Source organism: Tympanuchus pallidicinctus, unplaced genomic scaffold (genome assembly GCF_026119805.1).
Source record: "Tympanuchus pallidicinctus isolate F22 unplaced genomic scaffold, pur_lepc_1.0 scaffold2, whole genome shotgun sequence".
Taxonomy (NCBI): domain Eukaryota; kingdom Metazoa; phylum Chordata; class Aves; order Galliformes; family Phasianidae; genus Tympanuchus; species Tympanuchus pallidicinctus.
Genome location: NW_026294721.1, coordinates 7,184,100 through 7,198,348, shown reverse-complemented (window position 1 = coordinate 7,198,348; position 14,249 = coordinate 7,184,100). Strand labels below are relative to the sequence as shown.

Sequence of the window (14,249 nt, the reverse complement as noted above, 5' to 3'; positions counted from 1 at the left end):
ATTTTAGGTCAAATGCAATCTGACAGCTTCCCTTTTATAATACTGCATTTCTCACAGTTTCCTCAGCCCTTGCAACTACTTTGCTTATCTATGCCACTACAGTAGTTGTGTTATCTCTGGCAAACAGAAGAGTCTGGAACATTGACATTAGGACATTTTTGCTGTTCCCCCTCCAAAAGCAGAGTATTCCACTGCACAGGCTTAAAGAAAAGAACAATCCCAACCGTGATCCTTGGCTTATTCTCATTATTTTTTCTCATAGACATGAAACAATCATATAAAATGAAACCCGGAGCTCACAAAAATCTGATTTAAATAATAATCATCCTTCTAGGAACAGTGGTATTGAGCATATTCTGTTGAGAGCTTCTGGTTCTTGCTGCACTGCTAGTCTACACCTTATTTATGAACATATCCATAAAATTTTATGGCTTCCATTGATGACAAGAACCTTTACTCAGTGCTAATGTCTTTTTCCACGAGACAGTGGGCTTCTCTGAGAAATAACCCCACAGTGTAGCTGGTCTCTCTAACACTGAGACCAAGGCAGAGGAAGGGATGCCCTGAGAGCAAACAGAAGGAGCGAGCACCAACCTTCAGCACTGTGACATAGGGTGTCCCATCAGGTCCATACTTGCTGCCGTTGACTTCCACGTGTTTCAGCCACTGGATATGAGGCTGGGCATCACTGTAGACCTTGCAGTGAAATTCCACATTGCTCCCAACCACCACGGTCTGATTGGCAGGGAGTCCTGCTTGCAGGATTGGTCGGTGGGGTGACCGTTCTGAAAAATTACAAGAGGAATATGTGAATTCATCCATTCTCCTTCCAGCAAGGACTCCTCTCTGCATCCGTCAGTGCTCATGATGGAAAGAGACAAAGCTGCGCAGTGGTAGCAGCTCACAGTGATCTGGCAGGAGTTGTTCCAGATGAGGAATTCCTTGCTATTCAGCAGAAAAGGTGAAGACTAGGAGTGTCATCTCAGGTATCCTGCCCACCTTACCAGCCAGTGCTCCTCAAACCAAACAAAGAGAAACCACAAAGAACAGAATAGAAATCTCAGCCCCACTCACATCTTTCCTTCTCTCGAGGCCTGCTACATAATTTATTCATCACCATCTGAAATGGAATTGCTGGTCAAAAGGAGGCTTCCCCTTGGCACCAGTTATTTGGGAAGGGAACCTGGCTTCTGCTTCCTGCATCCTATCATACGCCTGTTCAACATCACCGCAAAGCAGCTGCTGAGGGAAAACAATGAAATCTCACCTAAAACATCAAGCTGGTACGTGTGCCTAATATTGCCATATTTGTTCTCCACAACACAGGTGTAGTTTCCTCGATCTGATGGCACAACGCTCTCCATCACCAAGCTCCACTGCTGGTGTCGCAACTGGAAGAAGAAATGAAACCATCAATTTCATGGTCAAGTGTTACCATCACCAGACCCTACAACTCAGTGAACAACCAGCGAACTCCTGCATTCTTGACCAGCATGAATGGACCTCAGAGCCAGACTGTACATCGCCATTTCAAGGATCACTGAAAGCTTACTTTGAAAAGAAATTAAGACCAGTGCATAAACAGTCCCATGCAATGTAACACACTGAGATTACAACGGGGGCCTGTAGACGCTTTCACAGTAATAACAGCAATGAAACCTGCTGACTGCTGCACTGCTGCACTGGTGGCATCTCCATTAGAATAACGAGTTTAGAAGGCATCCGTTGAGACAGCTCTGATGTGAATCACAGAATTACATAATCATAGAATGGCCTGGGTTGAAATGGACCATAATGATCATCTAGTCTTGATGCGCTTGTCCCCTGTGCCAGACCACTCTCAGGTTCAGAGACTCCATCAGCTCAAAACACTGCATTCTTGTCTGCAGAATCTTACCAATTGCTACATAACCCATAAAGATAACTAAGAACAACAAAGCTCATAATTCTCACCCTAACATATTTTGAATGTCTATGCTATGGGGACAGCATGGCCATCAGAACAGAAATGGTTGACTACAACTGAGTTAGCCCCCAACATTTTCCATCAATAACTGAGTAGAAAATATGCTCAGCCTCATGTCTGGTCAGTCCTTCTCATTCTGCACTATGCCTTCATTCTAGTTGTTTTTTCTGAATGTATGTCCAGAGTTACTGGTTGTTCAGCAGCAGGAAGGGAAAGCACAACCCATGTCTCAGTCCGACCCACTGTGCTGCACTCCTGGATAGAATGCTTGTTTGTAACAAGTTCAGGGGAAATAATGGATATGGAAAGTGAATCCTCAATTAATACAGAAAGCAACCAACATAAACACAGATGACCTCAAGATGCAAAACATATAGAAGCTCTCCAAATCTGTGAGTATTCATTTGATGTCTCTGCCTCTCTGATCAGGACTTTTAACTTCATTAAACATTGAGGAGGTGACTCCAAGGATACAGAAGCCAGAGTTTACAGTAATGGTGAGCTATAGAATGTCAAAGGCTCATGGAAAAAAACAAAGATGCAACTGCTCCTGGAGTTTCCTTGCTGCAGCAGGTAAACTCAAATATGAAGCTATTTAACCTCTTTTGCTACATATAAATTGCATCTACACTCTTTCCTTTAAAGGGCCAAGTTGCAATTAAAGACAGAATTTTGGAAAGAGAAGATTTAGAGTCATGTGACCTAACAGTTTAAACAGCTTGTTTAGCAAAAAGCCATTCTGACGAAGCCCCATGCCTTGTACACCTCTACGTTCCTGGAATAGCAGTGCTGAGAATCCTACTTTTCAGATGTCAGCATTGGTCAGGCTGGATGGGGCTCTGAGCAACACGATCTAGCTGTAGATTTCCCTGTTCATTGCAGGGGAGTTGGACTAGGAGACTTTTATAGGTTCCAACTCAAAAGGTTCTGTGATTCTATATATGTAGCAGGAGGCCATGGCTTTAGTCTTCAGAGGAGCCATGGTTGTTGCAGATGTCTGACTGTACCCACTGTCCACCCAGAACGGCACATAACAAAGTTCAATGCAGAACTAACATTTCACCTTTTGTAAAGCAACATTCCACTTGGTTCATCTCTAACAGCACTGAAATTACAGGGCAACAAGAGCTGTAAGAGCTGAACCCCAAGTTCATATCTGAACATTCTATCTGAACTATCAAGAAAGTTTGAATGCAAATTTGTTGCTGCTTAGTAGCTTATGTCTATACATGTTTGTCTCTTAGATGTATCTAAAGACTTCTTCTAATCCACTCTTCAGCACTGCATTTGCCTATGGAACCCCAAGGAACTGCTCCAAGGAACTGGGACTCCAGACACCTGGCTAACTCCCTAGTCTAAAATGTGTTATAGAATCAGGTCCAAATTAGGTCTTTTACTTGTATTTACTTTCAAGGACCTTTTTATCACCGGGTTTGTAACAGGGACTTTGGACTCTGAACAAAGATGTGAACCTGGGGGCACGAACTCTGGGAGAAAACTCTTCTAGAAGCAATAGTGCTTTTTAAAGGTCTTGATGTAACGGATAATAAAAAGGCATGTTCCCAACTTAGCATGCTTACCGTACTTGATAGAACACTAGAAACATGACATGATTTAGTGCAGCTATTAATCAAGTTGGTGAGATACTAGAAATCCCTCTGGTTTATTTGGTGTTGTCATTCTTGGCTTCTTGTGAAACAAACATTTGCAGACACGCTTGGAAACTCAGTGAGTGTTTGCCAGACTGGTATGCAAGTCAATGTGATGGTCTGGGGAAGGGATAATCTTCTACCTCCCCTCCCCCTGGATCTTTCCTTCTAGGGTCATTTAACACACACAGGCTTACAATATTAGGGATTCCAACAAGGATTTAATCATTAATGCTCTTTGGGAAATTTCATATGATAAGTCATATGAATTTCTTTCCTCTATCAGTTAAGGATGAACTGTAAGAAGCCCAGTTTAACCCAGGTTTCATGTTTTCAACACTTGCCCTTCTCTCTTACAGAATTTAAAGAGGGCTCTGACAATCACACAGGATCTAAATGCCATTTGCAAGAGGTAGAAATAGAACAGTAGTCAACTTTCAACTACTGGCCGCACACCTTTCACAATCAATGTTTAAATTCTCATGCATGTTGAGAACAAATGAAAAAATTCCCAGCTCAATGATTTCTGGGTTAAGACCAGATCTTGACATGAAGCAAGCCAACCAAACGCTGCCAGATCTGGATATTGCCCATTGTTTTCAAGCTGCCTAATCCTGTTATGAAGCTAAGTTGTAACAGGGAATTTAAATCTTAAATAAATGAGATACTGAACAGGTTTTCAACTTCTTCTGGTTCAAATCTCAGCTGATATCTATCAGTATATTTATATTGGATGAGATTTGCATCAGACTACTTACAGCTAACTATGGCTCAAGAGCAAAAGCAAGCAAATATGAGAAGGAAAATTACAGAAAGAGAAAGATGTCTTTATATCATGAGAAGGACAAGGAACTATAACTAGGCAGAAAGCTTAAACCAATCTTGCTGTAATTGGCCTGACATCGCCTTTAACAGCTCTTTAAGCACTGGCTTGTTGCTGGAAGGTGCCCCTAGAGAAACAAAGCATAGCAATGCCAAAGACTCACTACCATGTTGCAGAGGATGAAATGTGTCAATTTAAACTCAAGGATAGATTAAAACCACTGGGAAGGGGGTAGGGGAATTGCTTTCAGCTTCACATTTTATTCTGCAAGCATAATTTAGTGCAGCTGATGTCACATACTTTTGTAAAAAGCCATTTAAACAGCGCACGCAAGCCTGAAAACACTTCATGATGATCCTTACAGCATACAATTAGTAAAAGATGCTTGTGCTTCATGAATGTTTTCTGCTGTAAGACTGCTTATAGACAGGAGTTGCTTCCCCACATCTTCGCTCTCCTTAAATTTTCAGATCTAAAACCAAGTGTGCTCTGAGCCTCGTCCAGGCTGGAACAGGGACAGGGCTGAGGAGGGACCTTCAAAGGCTTTACTGAAACGACCACAATGGGCTCTTTCAGAAATGGGCCTAAGCTAACAGGAAAGAAACAGTCCAAAAACGGTGGAGAGGGAATGCTTTTTCAAATCATTTTCTGATTTCTGGAGCCCTGCACGCTCTGCATGCCGAGCCCTTTTGAGAGGGTTACAGATGTGGTAGGCATCAGCATAGAGCTATTTAAGGTTCTAGTGAAGGTGCCTTCTGAAAAATCCCCTTCTTTCCTCGGAACTAGCTCAGAGAGATGCCAGGGCTGGCGGAGTGCAAGCTGAAAATAATTGCTCAGAGTCTGATATTGTTATACTCAGCTTTGCCAGCTGTACTCCTCCTAAATATGTCTTGATTGTGACCTTCAGGGGACAAAGAAAGAATAGAAAAAATTGCAGTAGCTGACTTTCTAGTTAAAATCCTGTTATTTGTCATGTACAGTAGCAAAGAAACTTCTGGATAATTCAATCACTTGAGTGCACTGGGTTATGTTGCGCACTCAAGTCAGAGTATTTTCCAGAACACTGTCTGGTAGAAAGGAAAGAGGGAGAAGGAAAAAACCAAGTACCAGATTGCTATTACTATGGATACAGGAGGATCCTACACTTGACCAGGGATCAATGATTTATTCCACAGGAATATGAATGACCACCAGCACAGCCCTTTGGTGAGGTCCTTCCCACACCTTCAACCATGGCACAGTCATTTGACTTTGGAAACTGGGAGTAGCTATAGCTTGTCATGCACAGTGTCCCAGGCTAATCTCCATAAAAAAGGATGGAAGCTTCTGAAGCTACTTTCTCATTACCGTCTACAATGCACCCAGTACACTTATCCTTTTTTTAACTAATCCATCAATAGTCAGTGTAAACAAACTCAAAGGCAACTAGTCTTAAATCCCAATGGACAGCAACCTTAACTAACATTTCCATGTTGAGCAGTTGCAAGGCCCGCCAGAAACACTTCTTTTCCAGCACAGCTGTCATCATGCTCTTCCATGTACCCATGTTCGTCACAGCAAAACACCATCTCCTACAGTTTGTAGAAAACCTCTGCAATAGACCCAAACTGAGGCCTTACCTTGATGCCCCCGATCCTGTGCTCCCCCTTGAACTCTTTGCCATTCTTCAGCCAGTAGATGGTGGGAGTTGGATTTCCACCTGCTGGACATCGGAAACGAACAGTGTTGGCAGCAGGAACTGCCAGCAGCTTTTTCTCCATCTTATCTGGTCTGGTCCAGAAGGGGACACCTGAGGAAAAGAAGACAAGATGAAAAAGCCTATTTATGCAGTAGAGGATATCAGCTGCTGAGCAGATGCATTTGAGAGGCTTTGGCATGTGCAGAGTGACAGTTAAATTGCTACCTGCTGCAGTTAAGATAAATGACACAGAAATGCTTTCCAGCTAAATGACTCTTATATACGTAGACAGAGTGTTTGCATTTTAGGTTTGTGATGAAAGGTTCATGACCAGGTTCTTGTCTTGGTAATGCTGGTATAAATGTAGAATACCTGCTTTTAAATCAACAGGGAGAGAGCTATCAGAGTGAGGATCTGGCCTCGGTAAAAAGATACAGATGTACCACTGGGACAATAGTAGCCAAGAAACAAGAACAGCAGAAAGATGTTGGAACTGTAAAAAGAGAGAGTGAGAATGCAGAGAAAAAGAACTAACTGAGTGCTTTGGAAAGTTTTGCTTCTCGGTGAGCACAAACATAGTGCAGCCTCCTTAAGGGAAGGAAAGGGAAAGAAGCCAGTGCCAAACTGGTTTATCACGTTTATGTTCAGAAAGTTCAAGTGATTTTAGTTTTAAAGATTCATGTTACCTTTGAACAGGGATAAGTTTTAAAATACCAGTGTTAGTATAAGATACTTTTATAATCTGCCTAAAGTACAGCAATGTTTCTTGGCACTGTTACAAACATTACATATTAACTCCAAATTAGGGCAGCAGCAGCAGCAAACTTATTACACAGGAATGAAAGACAGAAAGAAAGAAAGAAAGAGAAAGCTTTAAAAACAAACTTTCATTTCTGCTTAAGGAAGCAGTGCAGAGCTCAGCTTGCTGTGTTCCCCTGCCATGGTGAGGCACCTTCAGCCAATGCCAAAGGGAGATGGGTACACATGGTGTTTGCTTTGCAAAACAGCAATGAAACTCCACCAGAGAAGACCCCCTTCATTACAACGGTATGCAAGGTCTTCTCTCTCATTTTAAGCTGCTCCAAGATGCACTTGAGCTCTTCATTTTCTCAGGAGCTCCGCAGTGCAGTATGCCCTGATGTGTTTGGCTCCATCCTGTATTGACTGCAAGTAAGCCCCCTTGCCCGGAACTAGACAAAAAATGCATGACAAACACTGCTCATACATCACTGCATTCTGTATTTCCAGGAATGAACAAGGATTAGGGATTTTGAAAGCCTTTGACAAACATGACCAAAAGAAGCAGGCCTGACCAACACCAGAGCCTCTCAGTGGATTTCACTCATTGGATCACAAAATCGTTTGAGTTGGAAGGGACCCTTAAAGGTCACCCAGGCCAACTTCCCTGCAATGAACAGGGACAACAACAGCTAGATCAGGGTTCTCAGAACATCATTTAGCTTCAGCTCCTGGGATGTTTCAGGCAGGCTCTGCTCTGACATGCACCATTCTAGCACCTGCTGATTCACTCTATGTAGCCTGGTTTCCCTTTGGTATCCAGGTGCATTGCTACTGTATCTTACCTGCTTTCAGAGAGCTGAGGCCAGATTGCTGGACAGTGGTACCCTGGCAGTGCCACAGCCTTGCCAGGGGTGAAAATTCAGTATTAATGGCTTTCATTTGCCCTCAGACTGCCTCACACTACATGTCATGACTCCCATCAGTCACCTGCACTCATCAAAGGAATGTGGGCACAGGGACGGACCCATCCCTGTTCTTCTTCCTGCTATTTTTCAGTGAAACACTTCCTTTTGGCAGTGCACCCTGACTTCCCAGGGACTTTACACACAGAGTGGGTTCTGGGAGAGGCCAAGTGCTGATGGAGACATCCCCATGCACTGCTGCAGAGAACAGTAGCCCTACAAGCTCTTCCACACATCGGACTCGATGATCCTTATGGGCTCCTTCCACGTAATGCTATGATTCTATAACCTGCTGCTTGCTGTTTTACTAAGTATCCTGGGATCTTCTCCAAGTGAGCTCTGATCATCAGACATGGGTTCTTCCCCAAGTGCATCTCTGCCATTTGGGTCCTCTCCCATGTGATTTGGGGCTTGCAGGGCTTAGCACTCCCAGATTAACACACCAATCACACCATAGCACATGTCAAGCTGCAACTGGCAAGAAGTGCCAAGGCATTCAGAACAGTGCCTTTGTTCTTACTCTCAGGAGTAGCAAACAAAACATCAGCACTTGGTCTACTGTGCCCCAAGAGTCCTTTCATCACTGCTTTTTAAAGGGGGTGAAAATTTTAACTCTTCTTTTCACACAAAGCTTGCAAAGTTCCAGAGAGCTTTGGGAATGAGAAAGAATGGAAGACAGAAAAAAAAATTTTTTTTTGAGCTGCTTGCTCTGAATTAATGACAAGCAATGATTCCGCGTGTGCAGGTGTGAAAAAAGGGACCCGCAAAGACTGTTGCCAGCCCTTTCCCATCATCGAGCACTAAGCCCGCCGGTCCGTTTTGTTTGTCAGACACTGGCCACCCATCCACCTGGAATGACCAATTAAAAAACCAAGAGGAGTACTTGGAATAATTAATACAGCCAAGCGCTCATTTAGCAATTAGTAGCAGCCACAAAATTTTGCAGCAGACAGAATCAACCCTAATTGTGTAATTTCCCCAGCTGACGCCTCTGAGTACACAGCCAGATTTAATTGGAGATTATAGGGGCTCTTTGAAGGTGCTGGGGCTACACAGCAGGGGCTCTAAACAAACAGATACAGAGGGATAGGGAGCACTGGGGCAGAAGAGCACTGTGTGAAAATGGAGCTTGGTTTTTTGTTCCAGAGCCAGGAAAAACAGCTGTAAAGAACAGAGGTACTGGGAAGCCTCTTTTTCCAAAAGCAGATCACAGTTTGTGACAAGGCTGCAACAAACGGGACAATATGAAGTTGCTGAGCTTCCTCTTTCCTCCCTTCGGCTGTCTGTCCCTAAGGGATGCTGTCTCCATGCTCTCCAAGATACACCAAATACTTATTTCCTTTAGGTGGAATTTCCTCTCATCACCCTGGCTTTGGTTAATTACAGTTTGAATTTCAGCAACCTTGGGTGTAATCTCCCAAATCAATACGACGGGCTTTAAACTCATGTCAGTATCAGCTCTTCAAGCCCCTCTCTATAAACACAAGGGTAAAAAACTCTTAAACAACAGGAACCAGAAAATCACAGTGTTACATGAGAACAGGATATATTATTACTGTGACGTGCAAAATAGGCAACACACAGTAAGTCAGTCCTGGACACATTATCTCTCTCTGCATAGGAATAACTCTTGGTTATATCATGCTTTTGCATGAAAGGCATTTTTTTGCCCTCACTCCTTTAACTCCTGACCCTGGTGATGTCTGATAGCCAGGCAAGAGCTCATACACTTCATGAGAGTACTTTTTGCCTCAAGAGATGAAGGACATGGGACTCTGGGACGTGGCACTAGCAACAGCCATGCCCCCCTGTGTGCGATGACCTAGCAGTCTCTGTCCCTGCTGAGATGTCCCAGTGGTGGCAGTGATGCCGAGGCTAACACACAGCTCCTCAGATTCAAAAGATCTGTCAATGTTAACTGGAGGGTCTGACATTAAACAAAGCAACATAAAGCACATTCGTGTCACTTCACAACACAAGGCTTCACCTCTCTGGTATGTTAAGCTAATCAACAGTTTTTAAAGCAAAAGAGAATCTAACTTTTTATAGTGAGTCCTTTAAGCAAAGCCAGTGGATACCTTTGGATCTAAAAAAAGAGACTGTCTTGAAGTCAAGAAGACCCAGAATACAGGCTATAAATACATGTGGTGAAATGCGTGTTTTCCCTCTTGGTGAAAAAAAACATGTCTTTCTGTACCATAAAACAGCTCGTGTTTTGTGATACCTGCTGCTAAGAGATAGAGTTTACTACAGATCACATTAAAAAAGCACAGAGCGATGTACTGCGCTTATCAGAAGCTGGTCTGCAGAGGAGCAAACCCTGAGCAAAGCTGCCCCTTCCCATGACTCCAATGGGCTTCAGTTGGCATCAGGAGCACTGAGCACCTCTGCAAAGGTGCTCTTCAACTCACAGCATCCAGCCCCCTAATTAAAGGCTATCAGAAAACCACTAACTGCTGCTGATGGGCTGCCTGGCACTGTACCTCACAATTACTGTCCTCACGCTGCACGACACAGCGGCACAAATTTATTACAGTGGGAGACCTGTTTTAAAGAGCCCTCCATGTCAAATGCTGTGGGCAGGAGAAATTTTCCAGTCATGCTGAACTTCTGCCAATGTACATAGCTGATTTGGAGTTCAAATGCAAGACATTTATTTATTAAAAACACATAAGCACAGGCAGCTCGCTTTTCAGAAATATAAAAAGCATAATAAAGCACAACACTAACGCCTATGAAGCATGTAATGATCCTGATTAATGATACTGCACTTAGAGAAACAAGCTCTGCGACTGAATGAGGTTTAGTGTGGAAGCACTGAGGCTCTCTTCTGGGGCTCCCTTCCTCATAGAAGTTGAAGAAAATCCAGAGGGGGTTTGCTTACAGCTCCTGCTTATGGCAGCTGTAAATTTGGTGCTTGGCTAGTGCCGATTTTATTCTCCAAGCTGCCTCTGCCTCCAGCTGAGATGCTCATTAGGACCAGAGTTAAACCCGATAAAAACAAAGCAGGCTGAGTTTTGTGATGTGTAACTGCAAGGTGTAACTTCAGCATAGTAAAAAAACATGATGACAGAATGAGTTACTCTGGAATTTACATGCAAGGAGAACTGATAACCCAAACTTGAGACAAATTAACAGAATTAAGTAACCAAAAAAATCAAGCCACAAGATACTGGAGCAGCTACACCACTCTGGCAGTTATTTTTAAATTTCTGGTGCCAGAACCCAAGAGTTTGTGCTCCTGTCCTGAGAACATCCATTTCAACACGGGTGGATGCAAATGTCTGAACCATGCCACACGGCAGCCATATCTCTGCTTAAAAAAACTCTGTATCCTGGAGAAACAAATTACCTGTATCCTCTGACTCATCATCATCATCTTCATCATCACCTGACGAAGGGGAATCTAGGAGAAGAAGGAGAAAGACATGAAGCAGAAAAAGGACAACACATGGAGATGAGGCTGGATGAGACTGTGGATGCCACAGTGGGCTCCAGTAAGGAGGGACTTGGATGACATGTGGGTGACGTCCCCCTTCCTGCAGCTCTAACACTCTGGGGTAAGCATCCAAGAGCTTTCCAAAAGGAGAAAAGTGACACAAGTTTGCCAGTGCTCTGCCACCACAGAGCAGGGGTCAGTGCCAGCTACTTTTCGATGTGCAAAGAGCTCTCTTCCTAAATATAAAGGCAGTTCCAAAAGAGAAGGTTTCTTTCTTCAGAACAAGCTCTCCCCCGCTTTTTTTCCCTAGCATTCACTCTTACAGACTTTTTGTTTCACCAAGTCTCAGAATGACAGGTCAGCATTTCCAACTCATTCTGTACTCTTTTAACTCAATACATTGCTGCTACATCCTCCTGTGTTAACTCCTTGCTAAACGACTCAACTAAAGCTTTTAAAACTTCCCCTTGAAATTGAACCTCTCTCTAGACAGACATTTTGATGGCTGCTCCATGAACCAGCTCCTTTCGTTTATGTTCCTTCCACAGATAAACCTCGAGGCTGTAACTGAATCCAGGTTAGCAGGTGGGAATTTTCCATCAGTGTATCTCTAAAACTTTCTGTATTCATTCTCTGAATGTGATCTAGCATCTCACCTTCTCCAGGCTGCGCACAATGAAGCTTCAGTTCGTAGATGTGAATCCCGTGATAAAACAGCAGCTTAGTGTTTCATTCAGTTTGCACTATTTAGCACAATTCAGTGTCTGGAAGATTTAGTGTCTTCTGACTTTATATAATCTCCAGGAATTTCTTTTTTAAATAAAAGCAAAATGCTAACAACGCAACAGCATTTATATTCTGAGACAGAGGTAAAAGCACTTGGCATGAAACAGCAGCAAACAGGAAACTTTATGAGTGTTTAACATGTGCCAGAACAGCAAAGCACCGATTCAGGCCGACCCGGGCAGAGCTCCTTCCTTCTATGACCCACTGCATTTTGGTTGGAGAACTGGACACTCTTCTCCAGGTGATAAAAATGCACGGAGGTAGAAAAAACAGAAGGAGGAGAAAGTTGATAATAAATATCACATCTCTGCAGAATCTGGAGGGTATTTCCAAATGTATTCACCGCATATAGGAGCAATAAGCCAGGAATCATCTCCCTCCATCAGCACGCGGCTGCGCATCATGCGCTGCACCTTCTCCTTGGCTCAGCCCCCAGCCCTGCAGCACGTACCCAACTGCACACCGCAGCTGAGGTCCTGCTGGCAGCAGCACCAGGGAAATGCCATGGGGCTTGCTGAGAGTGAAGTGTCTGTTGAGGCGTTTCGGCTGAAACAGCAGGTTTATTCAAGTCCTGGCGAAGGCAGAAGCCCTGCCAAACACCCACCAACACTGGATGAACGAGTACGTTCTCAGCCCTGTGCTCTGAAATTTGGTTACCTCTATATTAACATGCCATTGAAGTTTTCTTCTGGTTTCAAATGAGCCAATGAGGACCAAAACAGCAGAATCAATCTTTAAATCAATTCAAAATGCTTCCACAAGATCAAAGGAGAGAATCACAGAATCATAGAATATCCCAAGTTGGAAGGGACTCGTAAGAATAATACAATTCAATTCCATTCTCCTTGATTTTGACCCCACTTGTGCTTCACATGAGAGCTTTTCAGGGAAGCTGCAGCCTGGGTTTTAACACAAAATATCCCATGCTCAGAGCTATGCTTCTATTCAGATTACTAAAAGTCTCCTTCTTCAATAAGTGACTAAGAATCTATAAGCTATTTATTAATCATTTACAAAAACTGTATTTCCTTCCAAAAGACAACCAGTATTGGCATCTGTAGGAACTGCTGGATGCTATTCCGAAATGGCTCTATTTATGAGCAGGAAGGAATTTTGTCTCGGGTACCTTGAAATATCTTTTTTGCTTACTGCAGGGCTGCTGTCGGACCCTAGATCCCAAGGGAGTGTATGAAATGGCTGCAGAAACAGAGCCTCTGTCAACAAGAGATCAGTTTGGGCATGCAGCCCCTATTTGTGATCCACACCAAGCGCTCATGTTTTAAGAGAGCAGTATATTTCATCTTGTAAACTCATAAAGCAATCAAGCCCATGTCTGTCAATGGAGGCATTCTGAAGAAATTAAACCTGTTAGTTATCAGACTAGTTTTCACTGTGCAGTAGCAGCTTCTATCTCCTCAGGTACAGGCTGCTTCCTAATGCCAAAACCTGCTCTGTGCAGCCCACCCTTCACCACCACGCGCTGTCCCCATCACAAACCCAGAAGGGTTTGCAGAGTGTGTTCAGTAAGTCCACTGCCCTGCCAGGATCTGCAAGCAGCTCACAAAAAGGGACTTAAGTGCCTATTGGCCATTTTCAGCATTACACCTTGTCAACCCAGCCTGCTTTTGTTCACTTTGGAGCACAGATTGGATCCACTTTAACACAGAGAACACCTCCAATCTCGAACATCAGACAACCACATGAACACCTAACCAGATATCCAAGCTCATCGCTGGAGTTACCTTCACAAAGTGGGAACACAAACCACAGATCTCAGATAATGATCTCCTCTCTGCAGCAGAACACAGAGCAATCAATAATAATTACAAAGAAATATCTGCATGCACGAGAGGCGCCACTATTGCCACATACAGCAGGGCTTCAAAGCTCAAAAGGAGCGCTGCTGACAGCTAAAACAGAGACTCCCACATTGCCAGCACTTCGATGGTAATGACAGCGAGCTAATAGAATCAAAGATTCCTAGTGCTGTCAGAAAGCAGGTTCAGGTTACTCGCTTGTTCTTAAGCTGTTATTAGCTATTATTAGTGAAGAGGAAAAACACAGGGGCTTAAACTTTTAAAAAGCAGAGGATTATGAGCCCTTCCACTATTAAAAACAATTTCTCACTTTACAAACTTTTGGGGCTGGCAGCTGTTTCACTTGAATGTGGAACCAGCTGCCCTCTTCTGCCTCCCTGCTGCCCCT

At 43.6% G+C, this 14,249-nt stretch overlaps 1 protein-coding gene across 6 annotated transcripts in view; it reads right to left on the bottom strand.

Moving 5' to 3' along the window:
- The window catches only part of FGFR3 (fibroblast growth factor receptor 3), a 49,037-nt gene that overhangs the window by 17,511 nt on the left and 17,277 nt on the right, over nt 1–14,249 (bottom strand). For all 6 annotated transcript variants that reach the window (XM_052682180.1, XM_052682176.1, XM_052682181.1 and 3 more), the window contains exons 3-6: nt 11,172–11,225; nt 6,058–6,227; nt 1,268–1,391; nt 595–785 (exon numbers count right to left, since the gene is read on the bottom strand). In XM_052682180.1, coding sequence (XP_052538140.1) covers nt 595–785; nt 1,268–1,391; nt 6,058–6,227; nt 11,172–11,225 — 539 coding nt within the window. The remainder of the gene's footprint in view (nt 1–594; nt 786–1,267; nt 1,392–6,057; nt 6,228–11,171; nt 11,226–14,249) is intronic.